The 24,690-nt window shown below is 23.7% G+C and overlaps 1 protein-coding gene across 9 annotated transcripts in view; it reads right to left on the reverse strand.

The window, feature by feature from the left end:
- Positions 1 to 5,035: 5,035 nt before the first annotated feature.
- LOC129610121 (calcium-transporting ATPase type 2C member 1) overlaps positions 5,036 to 24,690 on the reverse strand; it is a 39,078-nt gene continuing 19,423 nt past the window's right edge. For 3 of the 9 annotated variants that reach the window (XM_055522504.1, XM_055522505.1, XM_055522503.1), the window contains exons 3-5: positions 7,865 to 8,521; positions 6,377 to 7,800; positions 5,036 to 6,268 (exon numbers count right to left, since the gene is read on the reverse strand). In XM_055522504.1, coding sequence (XP_055378479.1) covers positions 5,569 to 6,268; positions 6,377 to 7,800; positions 7,865 to 8,521 — 2,781 coding nt within the window. In that variant the 3' untranslated portion in view covers positions 5,036 to 5,568. Of the gene's footprint in view, positions 6,269 to 6,376; positions 7,801 to 7,864; positions 8,522 to 10,262; positions 10,653 to 10,961; positions 10,986 to 12,639; positions 12,720 to 12,917; positions 13,419 to 15,192; positions 15,336 to 24,690 lie in introns of those variants that run through there. The other 6 variants (XM_055522509.1, XM_055522506.1, XM_055522508.1 and 3 more) reach the window with 5 other exon arrangements.

Raw genomic sequence — 24,690 nt, forward strand, 5'->3', positions numbered from 1 at the left:
TTTATGTAAAAAATGATAAATTTATTTAAATTTTTATCAAAATTTATTTTATTTTAAATAAAAAAAAAGTGTTATTTTGAAAATAGTTTTTAATTGTGAAAACAACAATTTTGGTCCCAAAAAATACATTCAGAATGTTTTCAAAGCTAAGACAATTTTTTTTTTATATATTAAAGCCTGTAAAATCAAATGATATCCTACACTTAACTAATAAATATTGTTTAGCCAATATTATTTTAATTAAATTATTGTAAAGTGTTTAAAATATATTTAAGAAAGTTTAAATAGATTTTACCACTTCAAATAAAACAAACGGTTCAAAAATTAATTTAGAATATTTTTTGTTGTAATTATTAAAATTTTGAAAAAATATTTTTTGTCTCTTCTGGATTAAATAAGCAAATAATAAAAATTGTTTCAATTTTTTATTTTAGTAAAGAATAAATCATTTTGAAATTATCTTGTTTTATCAATAACAATTAACTCTTAAGAGTAATGAAAAATTATTAAAATAATTTGACTAAAAATTAATTGAGAAGGACAAACAAATTTTATTTAAAACAAAATCTTTCTTTTTTTTTCTTTATTTTTATTTTCAAATAATTTATTTATGGAGGCTTGTTTATTCGGTATGAAACTTGCGAAATAAAAAGAAAACTTTTTATAAGTTTCACTCAAATGGCATAACATTTTTTTATTAGAATTTTTGTTTTAATTAACATTAATGCAATTTGTGTTCAAAGTTTAATTAGTAGGTGTCTTTTAAAGAAAAGTAAATAAGTTTTGAAGGTAAAATAAACGGAAAAGTAAAAAAAAAACTGTGTCAAGTACACAAAAGGTAATTTTAAAATTTTCATGGTCGAATTTCTAATTAAATCAATAAAGCTAGAATTTATTGTAAAGAAAATGTTATAGATCAAGACAATTAATGAAATTAAAAAAACGAATATTATAATTGTTATGAGCATGATATGTGTCTCTGGTTTTATTTAATTTTTAATTTTCTATTGATTATTTTTTATATTTTATTTATTTATTATATTTGATTAAGTTTTATTATTGTTCTTTCTAAATATATTTCTTTTAATTATTTCTTTTTGTCTCAGAATGAATTATTTCTTTGTTCAGAATGATTTTTATGATGAGATATGTTTAAGATGAGTATTTTTTAATAATTCAGATTTTTAATTTTGAATAAATAAAAAAATATTGTACTTAGTTAAGTTTTTAACATAATTAATCATTGAGAATTTTTATGATATACATAAATATACTTATTGTTTGGATTTTTCCTTTATTTTGTATCAGAAACAGGTTGGTAATTAAAATAAATCTGACGATTTGATGAAAGTATGATATGACTGATTTATAGATAATGATGATTTAGTTAACTAGTTTGCTGTGTAAAGGTAAATTAAGTTATGTTGTTTTTTTTTATGGTCTTTTTTGTTTTTTGCAAAAAAAAATATAAGCAAAAACAAGTAATAATCTTTTCAAATTATACGGTTTTTAACATAAGTATTTCTATCTACATAATTCGTACATATAATATTAGATAAAATTCGACTTTATTTTCAAATTATTCAATTAGAATTTTGTATTAAATATTAATAATTGAAACATAATTATTTTTTTAATAATTGTGCAATTTAGTTGAATTTTTAAGTATATATATTAGAAATACTTTTTAAGAATAATGTTCTCAGAAGTCATTCTTCAAAGTGATTTTTTAAGAATTTTTTTAATTTACATATAAAATAAGTTAGTGTTTTATTTAAGTTTTTTTTTGTTTGTGAAGGTGAAGAATACAAATAAAAAATTAGAAATGAAAAAATAGAAAACAAAATATTGCATAAAATCTTCGTGCGCTTAATTTTTGTTTTTTAATTTGAGTCTTAAACATCTAAAGCTTATGTTGTATATGATCTTAATGATACAAGTGATTTTTTTAAATAATAAAATTACAAATTTTTATGATGATTAAATATTTAATTTTCATCGAGTTAATTAATATTAAAAAGAAGAACAATTGATTTCTTATTTTTATTAAAAGTGAGTTTTTTAATTGATTATTAATAAAAGTTTTTTTTTTTCTTTTCATATTAAAGAATTTGAATTTTGTTTTTATGAAAGATTGCTGAATTTCATTTTCTTACTTTTAATATTACATTACAAATCAAAGCTTTTTTAAAAACTTTAAAATTATAGAGTTAATCTTTTTGTAATCAATTATTTTGTATTTCTGCAATTCTATCTTTTGCTATGTGTAAATTTCGTAAAATGCATAATAATATATTGAGTGTGTAAATTTTTATTAAAATTGGTGTGTATTCTTATATTTTTTGAATTTTTTTTTTAAGAAACCAAACTATTTTGTGAGTGACAATGATGCGGTCTATTGCTTGTGATATTTTTGATAATAATAAGAATAATAAAATTCTGATACACTTTTTAATTTCTAAAAATTTTTCTAATGGTTTTTCTTTTTTCATTGTGGATTCGTTTACATAAACATAATGTTATAATTTTAATATACATATGTTTTGTTTTCGAAATTACAATTTGTGATTTATATTAGTTAGATAAAACAAATTTCTTGTTTATTTTCTATATTAAATACCAGTAAATAAAATAATTAATCTTTTTGTTTACTACTTAATTTCTTAAATTTAAAAATTATTTTTTGTATTATTAATCCATAAATATCATCTAATGCTTTATTGTTCTTTCAATTTTATACTGAATTCACTTTTTTAATTCAACATTTCATTTTCTTTCATTTATTGTTGTTAAATTTAACAACATAGTCTTTAGTAATTAAATTTGAATATTTTTTTAAATGTTTTTATACATTCTATAAACATTTTTTTTATAGCTTTAATCAAATATTTTTTGTTTTTTTTTGTTTGTTTCAATGCGCTTGAAGATTTTTCATTTTGAATAATTTTTTCATAATTTATTTGTTTATTTTTTCAATATATTTAATTTTTGTTATATTTGAATGACTTACATTATTTTTGGTTGGTGTATTATTTAGTACTATTTTTCAATAAATGGTTGGTTTTATATTATGTTTTTCAAAAGTATTTCTTAATACCCAGTTATTTTATATTATAATATAATTAATGTTTTCATAATATTTGGTATATTTTTGGTTGTACATTGTTAATTTTTTTTACAGATAAACTGGTTCACAACTTTTTGCAAATAAAACATATTTATCTTTTTTACCTAAAATTGTTCGGGATTTTTCAAATTAAATTAAGATAAAATTTAAAAACTTTTAAAAAATTATTAAAAATCAGTTTTCATATAGTGTTTTAAAATTATTTATACTGTTAATTTCTTAGATACTTTTTGATTTCATTACTCTGTTCTTTACTACTGTCTTCCACAATGTTGCAAAAAAAATGCATTTGCCATTTTTCTTCAAATATTTTCCTTATAATTATTATTGTTACAAGCACCAATAATCTTCATTTCAGTACCGATTTATAATTTTTAAAAAATATTTACTTTTACTTTTCTTTTTTAACTATATAATATGTGATGTATAATTTAAATTCATAACATTTATTGGCAGAAAATATTTTAATAAGAATTTTCTTTCATTTTGAAAGCTAAATGATTTTTATCAGCCGTTTTTGCATCACACATTTAATTTCAATACATCTTTGACTAATATCAAGTAGATGAAAAATTATTTATTTTAAATATTTAATTATATTAAACTATAAAAAAAAATTGTATTTAAATATTTATTGTCATGTTGGTTAACAGATATTGATTAATGGGTAAATTTAAGTTGGTTTTTTGCACGCACACGATTCAAATATTAGGATTAAAAGACATACACATATGTATGTAGTTCAAATATTAAATAATTTTAAGGTTCAACAAAAATGCAAACTAAAATAAGATAAATCCAATTAGCACCTATATTTTAAGAGCGCAGCAATAATTGATAAAGAATTAAATATTATTTGAATGAAAAATGAATTATTTACTCCAATTATTAAGTTTACGTTTATTAAATGTAAAATAGTAAAAGAATTTACATACGATTTTAAAGTTAAATAGAATTGTCCAAAGAGTAGCGAAATTTTTTGAGTTAGGAATCCTAGTTAAAAGTTGGTCCTAATTTATTTATTACAATATTGCAGCGTTCCTCATAAATTAGATACCGATCATAGTAAGAAGTTTATTATATTAACAGTAAGTAATATTTTGGTAAATTTTTGAAAGTGAATATGAAAATAATTATTTTATGAAATCAGAATTCTATTTTTGCAAAAGTGACTATAACTAATAGTTTTGATTTTCAAAGATGTAGTACATGCTGTCTTATTGTTTTCAATTCATGTGTTTTCAATATTTGAATTAATATTTTCTTTTTCAATTTAGGTAATCAACTAATATTAAGAAAATCTACAATGATATATTTTCTAATAAAGTTTTTAAATATAAATGTAAAATTAAATATACAATATATTAGTAAATTTTATAGTTGTACAGCAATCATTTGTTCATTCAAAAGAAAAAAAAAAGTGGAAGGAAAAACAAAATAAAAAATAAAAAACATAGATTTTGAAAGAATTTTTTTTCATCAAAAATTTATTTCAATTCTTTTACATTATTTAATTATTATTTGTAGAATAAAGAAATAATTCAAAGAAAATTATAAACTCTGTACTTAAAAAGAAAAATTAATTAAATATTTTCCTACTTTTACTGTAAATAAACATTATTTGTTTAAAGTTACCCCTTATTAGTATCAAGTTGAGTTCGTATCTTAAAATGTAATATCACATAAATAAGGTTGTCAATAAATTTAACATAAATGGATATTGTTCTTTTATAATATGAAAGAATAATTTTTAAATTAATATTGAAGCAGATTTAAAAAAAAACACAGTAAGCAAAAAATAGAAGACATTATTTAATTCCAATTTTTAAAAGTCATGTGATGCAAAACCGCTTTAACCAAAAAATATTGAACTCGTTATAGAAATCTATTTTATTAATAAAACCCATATAAAGAACGAATTTGTTTACTTTATTTATCTTTTTTATTATTGAATAATAATTGAATGAAAAAAATTTTGAAGTAATTTTTCTAATAATATACAAATGACCATAATATGTATGGGTACGTTATAAACTAAGAGAACCTAACTAATAATGTAATACAATCAATTATTTTTATATCACAAAACTTTTTGTTTTATTATTAAAAATTAAATTATTTTAAAGGTTTAAATTATTAAAGTATAAATTTAAATCTAAGAGAAACCTGTAATAATCTAAAATTGAAATTATAACATGCATAACTAAATTATAAACTCTTACAAACTTCTTACATGCTCTTCTTAATTGTATTCATTTGATCATACAAAATAGTTTGTGAACATCAATCATGACTATTATTATTTGTCTATTTTTTTCTTATTTCACTGTGGGTATATTGTAATATTGTTTTTTTTTTGTTTTTTTTTTTTTATGTTTTATTGAAATTATTATATTAGATTTTTAATCATTTTTCAAAATATCTTCAGCGCATTCGTTTTGTCATACAAAATCTAAATCGGATCTAGCTTTATACAGTTTACGTTCCATGGCACGTTCAAACCATTTTTTGAATTCAGAAACAATAAAAACTGAAGATGTTAAACTAACCAAAAATAATATATCATACGCTGATAATGCTTCAGTTTGAAAAACCATTTGTAAGGGTGGAAAGTATATAACTAACATTTGACCAATTACTGAAAATGCAACTGCCATTAAAAACATTTTGTTGGATGTTAAACCAATTTTAAAAATACTCTTTGTTTGAGATCGACAACTTAAAGCGTTAAACATATCAAAGAAAACGAAACAAGTAAATGTCATTGTTGTATCACGTTTTGTTAAACCCATTGAACCATCTGCCATTTCACGTTGAAATACCCATAAAGTACCCAATATAATGATACTAGCGCTAAGTAAAACATTTACAATAACAGCTTTTGTTATCATTGGTTGTTTAACGTTACGCGGTTTTTGCTTTAAAACATCCTGATCTACTGGTTCTACACCTAATGATTGGGCTGGCGGTCCATCCATAATTATATTAATCCAAAGAATTTGCATTGCATTTAAAGGATTTGCAATGCCCATTAAAGTAGCTAATGCAATTAAAGATAAAGCTGCTATAGATGTACTTAACTGAAAACGAACGAAATTTCGTATATTGTAAAAAATAGCTTTGCCCTCTTCAATTGCAGCTCTGAAAAATGTAGAACAAAAAAAAAAGGTATAAATATCAAAAATATTAAAATACTTTAGAGAAAAATTAAAATATAAAATTGAAAAAACAGAAGTTTATTTAACTAACATGATTGTGTAAAAGTCATCATTGACAAGTATCATGTCGGCAGCCTCTTTGCAAACATCAGTTCCATTTTTACCCATAGCAATGCCTATATCAGCCTTTTTCAAAGCAACCCCATCATTAACACCATCGCCAGTCATTCCAACAATATTTCCAGCATGCTGTAATGCTTTGACTATGGCTAGTTTATGTTTTGGGGTAACACGATAGAAAACCGTAACATTATTGATAATTTTTTCTAATTGCATTTCACTCATTTGATCCATTTCCAACCCCGATAAGGTTTGGTGATGAATGGTATCTAAACCAATTTGGTTAGCTGAAATGAATACATCAATTAATACCACAATCATATTTCTTTTTAAAAATTTACCAATTGCTAAAGCAGTTTCTTGAGCATCACCAGTCACCATTTTCACTCGTACTCCACTTTGACTTAAAATTTCAATCGATTCTCTTACAAGTGGCCTTGGCGGATCTGTTATTCCAACTAGGCCGCAGTAAACCAAATCTTGCATAGACTTCCCTTTAGCTAAGGCTAAAACTCTTAAACCCTTTCTACCAATTTCATAAGCTTCAGCTAGAAATTCTACTTCATTTTGCTTTGTTAACGTTTTAACATGCGATCCATACATAAATTTAGTACAAGAAGGTAATAGCATTTCTAAAGCACCTTTAACAAAGAATATTTCTTCTTTATTGTTATTGTATTTTTGAACGCATTTAACTGCCATAGTTTTCTGTTCCGATGAAAAAGGATATTCCTGTATTCGGATATAATTGTCATTTACTGCATACTGTCCATTTTTCATTGCAACTGCTAATAGGGCACCCTCAGTTGGCTGCCCCATTAGTGTATCGTTTTGAATGTACGCATTATTGCAAACTGCTCCAATTTCTAATAATGTTGAAATATTTTGTTTTGCCAATTCAATACTGTTGCACGATCTGATATGAAGTTCTCCATGGTCATTATATCCAGCACCTGTTACATCTGCCATGTAACCGTCACTTGTTATAACAACCGTAACGGTCATTTCATTTTTTGTAATTGTCCCAGTTTTATCAGAACAAATAACATTAACACATCCCAAAGTTTCAACAGTGGGCAATTTTTTAACTATTGAATTTCGCTTAGCCATTCGCATTACACCCAGCGCGAGAGTAACCGTTACAACTATTGGTAAACCCTCTGGAATAGCTGCAACAGCTAAACTCACGCTAATGTTGAACATTTGTGGCAAAGGTTTTCCTTGCAGCCAACCGAGTAACATTATTATACCAATTATCAAAAACGAATAAAAGCTAAGTTGAGCTCCAAGTATATCCATAGATTTTTGTAGAGGGGTCTTTGGTGCTTCTTCTGCTTGCATCATTTTAAAAACTTCTCCAAATTCACTCCTTTCACCTGTACTGACAACAATTCCCTAAAAATAATAATTAGATTTTAAATTTACTTTAGGTAAATATTTTATAAAAATTTAGGCTTGCCTTTCCACTACCACAACGTACTAATGTTCCCATAAAAGCAATGTTCTTCATATTTGAATGATCTTTATTTGCTCCATTATAGAACATTACTTCAGTATTTTTTCTGGATGGCTCAGTTTCTCCAGTAAAGCTTGATTCATCTATGGATAGATCAATTGCTTCAAATAATCTTACATCAGCAGGAACTCTGTCACCAACATTTAAATAGACAATGTCTCCAGGCACAAGTTCCCTCGCTAAAAATGTTTCCAATTTACTTTCTCTTAAACAATGACATTCTGGTGGTACTAATTTTTTTAATTCTTCTAAACTCTTTTCTGAACGATACTCTTGTATAAAAGCTACTGTAACAACTATTATTATTGCTATTGTTATACTAACAGCATCGTCAAATTGTCTCATAAACACTGATACGGCTGCTGAGCCTAATAATAGCAGTATCAAAGGGTTTTTAAATTGTTCAATATACTTCTTCCATGTTGGGTCTTCTTCAATAACATTTAATTCATTTAATCCTATTATCTTTGATCTATATTTCGCCTCCGACCACCTTAGACCTGAACGAATATCAACCTGCAGTCGTCCTGCAATTTCATTCGCTGAATAAGCGGATGATTCTCCTGTAGACAGCAACATGTCTTGCGTTAAAGCACCACTCTATAAAAAATAATAAGAGTAAATATTTTATATATACTAAATAAACCATATGAAACTTTTAAATGAAAAAAATTAATGAAAGTGTTTTCAAAAATATATAAATATGTATATGTATGTACGTTTATCCACTTATTGTTCAATCTATCATTTCAATTTACGGAAATCAATAGGTTCTATTGTGTTGTAATTAAATCAAAAGAAAATCTGAAATTTCTTCTGGTAAACATTTTACAAATCTGATTCTGATGGATATTAAACAAATCTAAGGTGTCACTAAATTAATGGAACAATTTTTTATTCTTAATTCATTAGTTAAAATTATCTTCAAAATAATTGGTACTGGTACATTAATCCTTAAGCGCAAACAAAGTCGGTAACGTTTTAGGGCACATATATGTATGTGTATATTTTTGACTAAAACCTTCAGAATAGTCATTAGATTATTTAAGAGCAAAATATATTAATCATCCGTTAGATTAATAAATGAGAAAAACTGGAAATAGATCACAAATAATGAGTACTTCAAATATATAAATTCAGAGCACAGATTTTTCGGGAAAATGCAAGAAAAGAAGAATCACTACATCACTAATATAGACGTATATGCTATTTAATAAAGAAATAGTCAGATTTTCGCCGTCAGTTTAAATTAATGTTAAAATAAATGATTGCCGATAAAATTGCATCTTCATTAACTAACGTGTATGTGTGTGTAAAACCAATCGTTATAATTAATCGAAATTTTTGTTTTATTCCTTTCTAAAATATATTTTGAATATTCTCATAGAATAACCCCATATATTTATGCATTTGCAAAATAATGCTTGCCATAATTTTGTAATGCCGAACATGCCACCTGCACATGTAAGAAAGAAAAAGAATGTACAAAATAATACGTCTACTTCAAAGATCGGAAATTGCATTCATTAGGTGAATAATTATAAAATATAAGTAGAATAATTGTTATACATTATAAAAATAATCACGAGTAATTGCTTTTAAAGAACTGAACTTAAGGTAAATAGGATAACAATTTTTTTGAATTTTATGCTGAAAACAAAAGAAAACATTTTTTTTTAAGAAAACTTAAACGTAAAAAGTTATTGACCTAATCTTATTGTAAGAATGCGATATATGAATTATAAAATGGCAAATCAGTATAATTCTAACTATTCTACTAATTCTAACTATTCTTTTCTAACTATTCTACAAATAAATTTAAGAAAATAATACTAAGTATTTTGTAAATTGAAATCTTCTCCAGACAAACTTTTAGTGAATTCATATTTTTTTAGACTTTGATATGCCGAAATTTATTGTAATGGATATTTCGATTATTGAATGTGACAAGAGAAACATATCTTCTTATTCAGTTTCATTTATTTGTTGTTGACGATTCTGTTCCGAAAATACTGAAAGAAACAGTTTAATAACTCTGAACTTATTAATTTAAAAGTAATTCTTTGATTAATATTTAAGACAAAAATTCATTTCAAACACACTTAAATAAATTCGAAAACGTTTCCATAAATTTGAAAACAAATCATTTTTCAAATTGATGAGAAGTACAAAAACAAAATAAGTGTAACTAAATTTCAAAAGTGATTCTAGAAGGCGAATTGTTTATCATAAGAATTCGAAAAATGGTTTTTGCTTACAATTTGTAATATTAAGGTTTTTCAATAAATATAACTAAAGTATCACTTAGATTTAATATCAAAAATAAACCTCAGTATTTTACTTTTTGCAAAACGTTTTTATATTTATAAAAACTAATGTGTATGGTCCTTCACTGCTCTCCAAACAGAAAATCCATAAATAAACTGTTTAATTTTTAATTATATAAAATGACTTCTTTTTATATAAAAATATAATGCATGTACGTATGTATGTACAGATTAGTATTGTTAATGTTTTGGTTTACTTATTTTCTTTGTATTCAATTTTATTAAATGTAAATTTTTTTCCCAATGTTTTGCAGTTTACATGTATCCGTGATCGATCAATAACGTCCTAAGATAGAATATTTGATTAATATAATTATTCTCTTCACGTATTTTCCGTGAAAATGAAAAAATGCAAATAAGTATGAGAAAATTAGTATTTACACGTAACAAAATATTACGAGTAATATTGCAATAAAATAATATAAAAATGTCCATGATCTATACGATGTTGTATTTTACAAACATGTTAGTAAGTAAATGTGAACTTGTATTGTAAAATATTAAAAAAAAAACTGAACATCATTGAAAGGCGTTGTTACATTGTTTTAATTTAAATTTCTGTTTTAAAAATTATGTTATAATCTTTAAAGCAACCTTTTCAACTTTAATTCAAATTGTATTCCTTATAATAAACAAATTGTGGGTTAATATTCATATAAGATAACAGAAATTATTTTACAACAAAATCAATAACAATAATTTATTTGTAATACTTATTTTATAAAATTAATCGGTTAATTATAGATTATGACCGATTCTGCGGGAAGAAGAATCCATCAAGTCAAAACCTAGTTCTGCAATCCATGAAAGTACTTAAATAGAATAAAAATTATTTAACGCAATTTATAAAATACTAGAATTATGAATTAAGTTTTGGTACTACTTATATTCAAGCAAGCATGTGTATAACAAATAAGAATCGGATAAGCTACTAGTATTTAAGTTACTTCGCATTATACAAAAGCAAATTCACTGAAAATTATTAATTACAGCAATTAATCAGTAATCAGCAATTATAAACAACTTATGAAAATAAAGATTATGATTAGAATATTATTTTCAGTTAAGCACAGATACAGAATTAAAAACGGCGCTGCGCTCAATAATAATTTAACAATTTGTCACTTATTGACAATGAAAACAATAAATAAGATAATGCATTTTACTAAAAGTAGTAATTTTTACCAACAGTTAGTTTATCAAATTTATTTTTATAAACTTAAATAAATAATTCTAACCCTTTAACGTCACATGAAAATGTAAATTTTTAACAAGTCGCTATGTGCTATGTGGAAATGTAAGTTTAAGTCGCTATGTGAGCGATTTGTAAAATTTATGAATATAGAAAGATGACAAATTATTATTTTTTTAAAACCGGTACTACTAGATTCCTCCAAAACGTATGCAATGTTTATGTTAATAAGATTTTTTTCCCATAAGTATATAGATAATATTAATTAACTACTTATGATTTATTGATTTAATTCCTGAATTACTTAACTAAGTGGTTTGGTGGGCTTATATGTGAACATACAATCTCATCTGGATTTTAATTTGAAACTCCATATAAGTAAGTATCAAGTTTTTTTTGATTAAGTTTATATTTAAAAAATAATAGCCAGGTACCTATGTTGGAAAAGAAAAATAATTTAATTTGGTTTTTCAGACGCATTAATTGACTGTTATTAGGTATTTGATTGTAAACAAATTTGTGTCTTACTTATAACAAAAAAAAAAATAATAAATAAATACAAATGTAATCTTGTTTATAATTAATTTTTTTTTCAACAACTAAATACTTGAAATATACATACATACATATATAATGTATAAATAAAAAAAGTACCCTATATGTATATATGCATGTTTTTATATACAATGCATATATAAATCAAAGTATAAATACATCCAATGCAAGTGTACAATATAAATGTTAAAATGTTTTGTTAAAAATTTTGGTTTATGTACGTATAACAATATTGTATATAATTATATTACATAAATTCATACATATGCATATTTGCATACTTATATTCTTCTACTTTATTATTTACTACTACGATTTTAATTATTGCAAGAATATAGTACTAATTACTTAAACTCTAAAACATCGCATTACTCCATCTCCAGTTAATAGAAAATTGTATATAGTTAAACGCATAAATCTTATATAAAAGTAAATATTTAGAACATAATATTGTATCGTATGTTTTTGATTTTTATACATACGAGTAGGTACATAAAGTTATATTGATTTTAATATACTTACTCATTAAAAATAAGAAAGAAAAAAAAGTTTTCTAAGTAACACGTGGCCCACTGAAAACATTTCATATACATACGATTTTAAATGAAAGAGAAATAATCAAAGAAAAAGAAAGCTTTTCTCACCTTTCTACAACAATTAATATACAAATATATTATATATTTGTAGGGATGTATTTGTTTATAACTTTAATTATATTTTTTTCCTATATATACTAAAATTTATTTATTTCTTTTATGTTTACTATAATAACAAAGGAAAGCTTTTTTACATTATTATAATATTTAACTTTTGATCGCACTGTCATGACACTGAATTTAATTTTACTGTGATTGATAAAATTAATAGAATTTCTGTTTTTTTCTTATTTTGGAACACTACTAATACTATTATTAGTCATTACCTATTACTTTCAATTTTTTTTCGTATTATTGCTGTCGCTGGTATGCATTGACATTCATACAACATATTTTTTTTTGTTTCTTCTTAATAACACATACTTATCTAATATATATACAAGCTCACAAATTATTAATAGGCCATAAATAAATGAATTTTTTCATTTTAATTGAATCAATTTTAAAATTAATCTTTTATTATCATTATTTCATTATTATAGCTAATTTTTTTAAAAATTATTTAAAATGAAATTTCATAAAATTGAAAAATTTATTATTTTTTTGAAAAACATGAATATTTTTAATAAATTTACAAATTTATACTACATTTTCTTTTATATTATAAACCTATGTACAATTATTTTACATAAATATAAATTATGTACTTATTTAATAATTTTTTTTTAAACTTAGAAATTAATAAATATGGTAAGTATTATAACCGACCGGCTGTTCTATAGTAAACTTTTTTTTCGCATTTGTTATGATGTTGGAGACAACACTTTTTATACTGGAAGCTTTAAGACTTAAATAGGTAGGTATAAATAAAATATTATTAGTATTAAGTATGTGTACCCACTCACTTGTACAAGTAAGTATGAAAGTATTCAACATAAAACATTTACTTAAATATACATACATATACACATATAAAATGTATAAAAAAAATATCAGAAAAAAAAAATGTTCATATTTGTTTTTTCCAATGACTAAGTAAGTCTAAGAGATATTGTAAATTCTGAGATTTAAAGAAGAGAATTATAAAAAGTTTTAAGAAAAATAAAGATACGAGTATAAGAATGTGTACAATGTGCACATGGATTTTGTTAGTTATAGCTACATACATAATAATCATAAATTTATATACATTCATACATATGTATATGTATGTAAATAATAAAAGGTTAAAAAATTCTCAAAAAGAGTTGCCAATTAATTGAAAATTTTTAAAGAAATTTTTAATATTGAATGAAAATTTAATATAGGTATGTAAATAAATTTATGTCTTTATATTATTCAATGTTATTAATTAATAAATTATCTATGAAAAAATTTGTTATACTTAATTAGGTACTTGTAAAATAAAGTATAAACAAAAATAATATTTTCTGAATGTAGTAGGTAGCTATACTTAAATGTGATGTTAAAAATTTTGAAATTTTAAACTAAAATGAGTAAAAGTGCGAAAATAAATTTATATTTTGTTTTACCAAACTGATTTTACATAGGGCGCATATTAAATTAAAGCATAATTAATGCGAGCCCCAACAAGTTTGTACGAAGCCTCAGCTTAATATGAATAAACCTCTTATTTATTTCAATTTCTTCTTCTTATTTCTAAGAAGAATTTCTAAATCTTTTCATGATATTAGCCTTTATTATAGGTACCAGTTAAAAATTTTAATGATGTTCTTTTATGCAAACTTAATATATATATACCAAGTTGTAAGTTCTGGACTGTCATTGTTACTGAGTTATAAGTTTTTGTTCATATCGTTGTTAATCTTTCGAAATTTGTATTTTTTAATTACAATTTCTTAGAACAATATAAAAAATAATTTGTTCAAGATCAACATTATAACCACTGTGAGGAAAGGTTCAGCAGTTTATACAATGTTAGTACTTACTATTAAAATTACTCTTGTACTTATCGTAATATTATAATAATGAAATTGTTTTTAATAGCTAAATTATAAAATACGAATTCATTAATAATTGAAACATGTTGTTGGAATTCTGAACGAATTACAATATATGTAAGCGGAATAACATTATTCTTAAAATAAAACATTAAAAGAAACATAATTATTGATACTTGTATATAAACCAAAAAATATTTTAAAATCAATCATCAGTACTTTTACTGTATTGCATGTATATGTTGTATGTATACTTATAACAAAATTATGTATGTATGTACGTACTTAATGAAAATGAGTAAATTATGCGCCTGTTTTCCTGCAATTTTTCTATTTAATATGCGCAAATATGTAGATTTGTTTTTCCATAAATACATATATGTATATGTAAGTAACTAAGTTAATTTTGTAAGCTAACGAAGCATGTCATTTACATTTTTTTATCTTTATGGAAATTAACCCTTAATTATAAAGCCTTTTATAAGTTTTTTATACTTGCATAAAATATCTAATATATAATATAAATTTTTACATAAGCAATATATGTACATATATAATTCAACAAATTAATTGAAATTTCTACTTAAAAATGCAAAACAAAAATTTAAAATAAATAACAAAACAAAAAACACAAACTTACAATAGTTGGAATTTCAGGCTCAGTTCCCTTTTTTTTTAAATAATTTCGTATTAAATTATGGTTTTTTGGCATTATTAATTTACAAATTTCTTTAAAAAGTATAAGTGCTTGTACACATAACAGTTATAAAACCTTAACGTAACTAACTCTTTTAAAAAATTAACTTTCAAATAAAGTTTCCAGTGGACATTTAAATTAAAAATTTTCACCTGTCATATGACAAAAATTTTAGGGATGGCAAATACTTTCAAAACAAGAATGAATATCAATAAATCCGATAAAAATTTGTTAGGTAATGAGCTGTCTCTACTGGAAATAATACACTGGAATTCAATCCACTGATAAAAAAACAATTTCAATCCAGTGATTTAAATAAGGTAAATTATATTGCTGCGACATGAGATACTCACAACATGCGATAACAATGGAATATGTCAAATGTCATTTTGAAATAATTGATATACTTAATATTTGAGATTATGTTATAATATTGTTTTTTATTCAATTACTATCGGTTAATTACTGCTAATGTAAACTGGATTGCGACGACATGTTTACGATATCTCGTACAACTCTCGCTGCGACTACAATATCGCAGCAATGTGAACAGCGCATAAGTAGTAAATTTTTTTAAAAATTTTGAGTATCAATGAAGTGTTTTTTAAAGCATATTTAAGACACATGTGGTCAATGTAAATGACATGTACACATCTAATTATGCCTTTTAGTATGTGGGGCAAGAATTTTTCTTACATATTGATAATATTAGAATATATTATCTAATGAAAAATCTAATGACAAGTATTAGAAAATTTTCAATTATAAATTTGATAACCAATAATTTGTTGCATTTCTTTTCGTTTTAAAACCAATGCAACTTACAATAAGTATGTTTGTGTAAAATCTGGTTACTTTTTCCGAAAATATTTTAAAAATTTTTTCTGATGCAAGCAATATTTTAATTCATTCTTCAAAAGCTTCACATATATGTATTTATGTATTTACAATTTATTTGTAAAATAGAAACAATGGCAAAAAAGTTATATATATATACATATATTCTTATCATAGCTTATTAATGAATTCAGTTGACAACACTGTTACAATTTAATGTTATAAATATTTGTATAACTGTCATCGATTGCTTACATATGCATCAATTTAATAATCATCTCAATAATATGGTGTTCATAGTACAGTTTATTTTTTTTTATTTTTATGAATTTTTTAATATTACAATATTTTTTGGAAAATTAATGTAAGATTAAAATAAGGAACTCATCTAAAGTAAGTGGAATTTTTTAACAAGAAATGGTTTTAAAAATAATTGTACATTAAAGGGATTGAACTTGGATAATTCTCTAAACAATTTCTATTTCTTACGCATACATATGTACATGTATGCATGCATGTCAGAATGTAAAAAAGTTATATTCTTACATACTTACAAAATGTAGCTACGAATATTTTTTTTTTTCATTGCGCATGCATTATCTTTTTACTGCTGCAAAAATATTATAAAAATTCTTAATTTTAAAATCTTGAGTACCTTAGTTGCTTAAAATGCAACTAAAAATTTTTGCAAACAAAAATATTCGCTATTTCTTTTTATTCCTTATTATACTTGTGTTGTATATTTATGTTTTACTTTTATAAATAAGTATGTTCTAGATGAATGTAGTTCATTGTCAAATGCTCTAATTAAATTAACTAACAAATCTTTCTACTATCTAACATTATTATTATAACAGTTAACATTCAATTGCTCGCCTAAATATATTTATATGTACATATATAAGTTTTATTTATGTATTATTCAAATATTTATATATTGTGTTTAATATTATTTTGATTTTTAAATACATTTTATTTTCTGTATACAATTAAAATATATAATAATAATATGTACATCTTTGAGCTTGCCAGATGTTTAAGAAAAAAAAGACTTCAGAAATATTTAGAATTAGCAAAAAGTTTATTAAAACGTGATTAATACTAGATTAATACTAGGTAATGTGAATACAGCGAAATATAGGGTCAAGAATTGCTTTTTAAATTTTTTCAATTTTTTGCAACAATATTTCAAAAAATAATCTACATATACCTAATATTTTAGTAAATTTTATCACCGTGATCATTTTTCATTTGCCAACAAACATAAATTAGTAAGTGGGGGTGATGTGTGGGACCGAAAATTGAATATGACTGAAATTTGTTAAATTAAATATCTAAAATTGATTTTTAAAAAGTCGAAACCGAAAATTAATGAGATTTTTTTAAACATTTAAGTTAATTTTAAAAAGTATTTTTAAAATACTTTCACGTCATATTAAAAGTAACGATAATTTTTAAATTTTGGAGTCTTTAAATTTTGGATTTTCGACAAAAAGTGCTTCAAATAAAATTAATCATAGGCTACGCCAACTGATAATAAAACTAATCAAAATAATGACATTATAGAAAGGGTGTTGGGTTCAAACTGGGATTTATGCAAAATCGGAGAAGGAAGGACATTTCATTAGATAATCTAAATTTAATTGTAATCAACAGCAACAACTGTTTAAATTAAAATATTTTCAATAGTCTACTATTCAAAACATACTTAATCCTAGTATAAAATGGATCACAAAATACGAGGAAAAAATGTATGTAAACAACCATTATTTAAAATAGTAACAAAAATGTTAATATAAAAGAAAGCCTGAACTCTTGATAAAGAATAAGTATAGAAAAATAAAATAAAGCACTGACCTATTAACTATTAACCCGTGTAAGTATGTGTACACTATAGCAAAAAAAAATAAACTCAACTATTACTGGTGAATAATAAAAAGAAAATTCATTTTTATCTTTTATGATATTTAGAGCATTGTATTCAAAATAAAGTGTGAAAAATAAATTTTGTTAGTTTTTATTTTTTTCTATGGCAAATATAATTAAAATGTTGAAAATTATCATGTTGGCATTTTTAAGTAATTACCTGACTGTTAATTAACAATAAATTGTATATTTATGGAATAAAAATTTATTCAACAGTTATAACAGCTTCCATTTTCTAAATTTAGAAATTTAGTAAAAGAAAAATTTGGAAGTATAATTTACTTAAGTTTTTTTAAAAAAAAAATTTTTTTTTAATATTTAAACTTAGTCTCTGTAAAAACGAATTCAAGTAATATCGTCAAATTAATTCCAAAAGAAATATTTCCGTCGAGGAATTGATTTTGAGCGGCAAAACTGAATGGTTTAAGACTTTTTCCCATATTCATTATGACTTGGCAAGCTATTAATTATAACTATAAGCACAAACAAATATTAATACTACTTGTATTATAAACCGGACGAAAAATTTATAATGCCATTTGCACTTAAGTTTGCACAAATATTTAATGTGTATATGCATGAGGTTGTAAATTGCATTTTATTTATTTATTCCACGATTACAGACGTGGAACTGGTATTCATAGATAATTCATAAATTTTATTAGACTATAATTTTTAGATTAGGTTTCTATTACAATATTGACGATTTATTTATTTTGATGATTATTAAAATGATAATTTCAATCTTATGTTCAGTACGAATAAAAATAATTGTAATAAAATTTAGAAATAAAATAGGTACAAAGTTAATTTTAACGCTTCAAATGCTTGATTTTTTTGATTTTATTATTTCATTTAATTAGACAAAAACTAGGCTAAAGCCTTAAATTTCTTGTCTTCTTAGTGTTTTAAATTAATTTAAATGAAATGATCATTTCAAGTTGGATTCAATAATGAAGTCAAGGAATTGCACGTCGGTAATTAAATCGAATTTCGATAGCGCAAAGTATAGTAACGAAAAGTTTCTAGATAAAAACCTTCTGATGAAACAATTTTGTATTTGTACATTTATTGTATTTGACTTGCATAAATTTCGAAAACCAAAATTAAAAAATATAGGGCCCTATATTATTGCTCTGGTGTCAATTACACAGAATTTCAGCTAAAGGCGTTTTTCGTTCTGTCAAAAAAAAATGTGCTTCGTTTTGTGCTCAGAGGCCTTAAAGTTCCAAAATTTCATATATTTTTTTAGCAGATCTAACAAATTTCACAGATTATTTATTATTTCTTTGATATTATTACAGACGTAAGTCTGTAAATTCGATTTGATATGAATGACATATTATGTATGTGTTGACGTTTTTTCTATTGCTATTTTGATTACAACACAAATCAACTTACTTATTCCATGACTACTTTTTTTACACTATTTATAATCTAAATAGGTAGAAGCCCCTTCACCCAAAGTAACGTATAAAGAACATTTAAAAATTAATTGAAAAACAAAATTTTATCACCAAAAATTTGAATTTTTTATTCCTTAAAATACCAAATGACCTAAAGTTAAAATTAATTTTATAAATTTTTACAATGTATAAAATTTCATCTTTTGAAAAACAAAAAAATTGTGTTTAAGCAAAATTTTCATTTTGTTTTATTACACTTTTGTTAGCCGTGACGTGAAATATTATACTTAGCAGCGTTTTTAAAGTTATTTACGTTTATTTTCACTTATTTGCGTTTATTTTTACTTATTTAGCATGTTTGTTTTCTGTTTTTTCCACGTTATAAGGAGATTAACATACATAAAGGAAAGAAATAATCAAAAAATAAACGGACAAAAAAAGTACTTTGTTTTGCCCACAGGGTCACAAAACAAAAAAAGAAAAAACAAAAATTACAATTTATAAAAATTTAAAGTAAGCATAATTATATGCACTTGTGGTAGTTATCTCAATATACCTACATACATATATTTAATTATTATATATGTATAAGTAGCATCGTAGTGTCCGATTCTCTTATACAATTACATTAATAAATTTCGCTTTTTTATTTGCAGTTTAATAACGAAACATGATACGAACGATCAAATGAATTGTTTTCTGTCAATTCATTAAAAGTATAATTAAATTACGGTCTCTTTAAACAAAATATAATTTATACCTGCAAATTTTAATGAAAGATTTTAAATGAGGTTGAAGTAATTAAAGTACTCTCCTAAATATAAAAAATAAAAAAAATGTGAGCAAATTACTACAAATTTTTGTGTAAACATTGCATTTGGATGTAGAGACACCTTTTTCTGTGCACAACATTTAAATTTTAAGTTAGATATTTATTGTCAAAAACACTAGATCTCTTGAGGAAAAAAAAATTAAATTTTAAACTCGGTGATTTTTAGTTTTTGACAGTTTGCTGATTACTATTTCTTGTAGTTGATAAATTTTTATTACAAACTTTTTCCCTCGTTTTTTGTTTTATATTTTTCTTATTCACAAAAACTGACACATCAAATAATCTAAAGAAAAACCACTCAACCAAAAACGTCAAATTATCCAGCGTCAACAAGCTTTTGTGCAACTCTCAAAATCATTAAAAAAGGCAGCAAAGTTTTAAAAAAATTAAACGAAGCGCTTTTTCAACGTCGGTCTATTCTATACTTAACTGTTGCTACTCGAGTTTCTCCATTTTGCTTTTATTTTTTTTTATTTCAATGAAACATTTTAAATATTTCCAAGACAACTCTGCCCATTATCATTTATTCGTAATAAATTTAATGAGCTTTAACTAAAAATTTCTGTAATGACCATGCGTATCTCTATGGATTCTCTGTTAATTGCTCTGCTCTAAAACATTTTTAAATGTTTAACTTACATACATAACTCGTATTTTCGTGGCGCAAAGTAAAAGCTAAAACTTATATACATACATATATAGGTGTATCCTTTAAAGGCTTTTTTAGCAAACAATAAAAAACTAAATTTTGATAAAATATGTCAACTACCCCAAAATTTTGAGAAATCCATTATGTAAGAAAAGGAGAGAAAAATTTGTATACATATGTATACGTACATAACTTTTTTTTATGTTTAGTATCCGTAAAAAAGACAACAGAAAAACAAGATATATTATGTTTGTTTATGAAATTCAGATAAAAAAAATGTAAAAAGAATTTGATGCGAAATAAGTGTGAGGTTTGTTTTGATGCGAAATAAGGGTGAGGGAGATAACGATCTTCTGTGAAATATAAGGATGTCGCTTTTCTTTTATGTTTTTAAAAAATGGAAAATAAAATCTATATCGTCTTCGAAAGATAAAAGTGGTGTAATAATTTAAAAATTCTGTCAAGTTTTTATTTTAAAAGTAAATTTAAATGGGTGTAGATAATTCTATGTACATACATATATAGTTGTTCAGAAATCTAAGAATTAAAATAAGTGATTTTTTGTGACAATTTTAAAAGATATTGAGAGTCATGAAAGTGATGCTCTAAGATTTTATGGAATCAATTAATAATGGATGATTTTAATCTTTCCTAATTAGCTTTTTTGCGATTTCGCCGCATTTAAATTTTGATTTAAATTGAAAAAATTTATAAAACACCAATAGATCAAAATTACACATACTCATTTGAAATGCATGTAAGTATCAAAAATAGTAATCGAAAATATTTTAGAGTTTTCAAAATAATTAATGATTTGACATTTCGCCTTGACATTAAATAATAATTAATGATTTAACATTTGACATTGACATTAAATTATATTTTGACATTTTATTCGTCAAAGGTTATAATTGTCAGAATCAAATTTGAGAATTAATTGCAGGAATTAATTTGATGGACAAAAAAAACTGATGTGATCAGCACAAACCGATCGCAATGTGTATAATTATCCACTTTAGCAAAAGTGATGTAGAAGATTAAATATGCAATGCAATCTTAAGGATGCTAGCAAGAAATATGACCTTAGAAATATGTAAATTTTACTCGGTAACAATCAGAACTTAAATATTGAGTTATTGTAGATACGGTAAAAAATGTGAAATCGGTCTCTAATTTGACTTCGGGTTTTAACACTTTGAATTTAAATAATAAATTTCAAGAAAGTTGTTTGATTTCATCCTCTTTAGATGCGCTAAATTGTAAAATCGGCCTGCAAAAAGCTTAAAATTAGTTTATTTATACGCTTTCCTGTCACGGAGAATCGCGTTTCCACCAAAACTCAGCACCCAAAATCTGGTGTCATTATATAAACTCACTTATTGTATACAATACGGTATGGTAAAAAATGGGTATGTGTGAATCAAAGACAATCTATCTAGGTATTTTTTGCAAAAGATATAAGTATACAAACGATTCTCTTTGAATCATTTTACAAAATGCTACAATAAATTTTGTTCTGATTTAAAAAGAGAATTTTTGTTGAAAATTAAATAATTCCAATTTCTATATTCTAAAAAATACGGAACTTATTCTATTAAAATCTTATTCAGAATTTTTAAATTGTAACCGCTATTTAACATTTATAAATAAAATAAAATACATTAACAGAAAATGCTTATTATTTACTTAGTAAAATAGTATAAATTTTAGAACTGAATGGAAACATTTAGAAAATTTTGCCCTTTTGTAAATTAAGTACGTTCTATGATTAAAATGTAGTAACATTTCTGTCATTGAACATTTGAAATGGCGGTATTTTGTCGAAAGGGCTCGTGGCATTTAAATTCGTGTCATTGAAATAATTCTCTGCAGCATTATATTCTTGTTTCATTTCAATTATAGTAAGATATTTTAGAATTTCGAATTAAATTTTTTAAAATGGAATAATTTGATTTGTTTTTTACCTCCGTGATAATTTGAAATTGAAACGAAAAGGCAAAAATTTGACGATAATGTCAAAAACATTTTCCTTTAGTAACTTAGTACATACTGAAAAAAATGTGAAAATTTATTAAAATAGTTATACACGCATCCTAAGAAATTTTATTGTAAGTTCAATTTGTTCATGAAAATAGATATTTATTTATACATATACTTAGATCACGCAAATTATACTTAAGGTGGGAATCTAACATTAAATATTTACAAGTGAAAAGCGTAAATAATTCTAGATTTGCAAATTTAACAAAATATCTTTATTCTTCATTCCCCTAAATTAAAGTTAAAACATAATTTTAAAATATCTGAATACAATTGCTTTATTCCCTATCAAATCAATAATTAATAATTCCGCGTAAATAATTAAGTATGTATTTTACAGAAATATAAATTTATAAATAACATTATTTATTCAAGTATGTACATATATGCATACATGTTTCCCATTAAAGTGTCAATTTTGTAAATTAATAGAAATTATACATGCATACACATACGTACGTATGTAAGTATTACTACTTAGATTTACAAAAAGAAACACAAAGTAGGAAGGTTTTGTAACTGATGTGTAACATTGTAATTGAATATCGTAGTTACAAGAATAATAACTCAACATAAATTCTCATTGATTCAATTGACTTGAAATATAGGATATTGAATTACGTTTCTTTTGAAATCCTTTAAAATTCTTAAAATAATACTTATGGTACTCGTGTTGGTGTATAAAAGAAAAACTCTATACATTAATTTTAAATGAGTATTTCTCTTTTGTAAGCACATATTTAAAAGGGAAAATAAAATATAGGTAACGACATGATATGCGACATTTAATACCAAAAAGTAATTATCTAAAAATAATTAGATTACATTAGAGACACACACAGCTGCGGTTTTATTTTCTTGTATATACATACCAACACTATTATTACAAGAGTGAGTATGTAGTGTTGTTTTTAATCTTGTATCTTACGTACATATATAATATTTACAAAAAGTTGGTGGTAAAAATTTTATATATGTAGGCAGTTAATGGTAAATTTGGTTTTGAAATCGAAAACAATTGAATTAAGTGAAATAATTTGTTAAGCAACGTTCATTTAATGATGAATAAAACATAAAGCTAAACCGAACATTACAAAATTAATATTTTTTCAAAACCTGATGAGGTTACCTTAAAATTTCCTGATTAAAAAATAAAACAAAAAATAGGCTAAAGACTTTTTTTTTTGAAAAATTTTCAAATACAAACAAATTTTCAAATTCGATGTATTTTGATGTTTGAATGTCGAATTTTAAGGAATTTCTGGAGATATAAAGAATATTTAAATTAAATTATGTTGCAAGACAAAGTATTATTTCAATAGTTTACAAGCTAGTTATCATTTAAAAACTTACATATTCGGAAAAATTTTCTTCTTTTCAATCAATAATAATGTCATGTGCATGATTTGTAAAAATATGAATGGTAGATCGCCATTTCCGTTCGCCAAAGTTATTCTAAATTATATTACTTAATTAAGCACATCTTATAATTTGTATTGTGATCGAAAAAATGGTTGTTCAGGGGTGAATTCCGAAAAAATTTTGTTTTTACATATTAAAATCTTGTGAAGCACGAAAATTAAAAATGTAGAATTAAGCAAATACTTAATGAATAAATTGAATTGATTCCTAGAAGAAAGTGAAATATTTTCATATATGTACTTACATATGTATGTATGTATTTAAAGAAAAACTTAATAAATATACTTATTCTTTCATCTTTTCATATCTGATCCCATTTCGATTACGGA

Source organism: Condylostylus longicornis, unplaced genomic scaffold, assembly GCF_029603195.1.
Source record: "Condylostylus longicornis isolate FDR11 unplaced genomic scaffold, ASM2960319v2 ptg000044l, whole genome shotgun sequence".
Lineage (NCBI taxonomy): Eukaryota > Metazoa > Arthropoda > Insecta > Diptera > Dolichopodidae > Condylostylus > Condylostylus longicornis.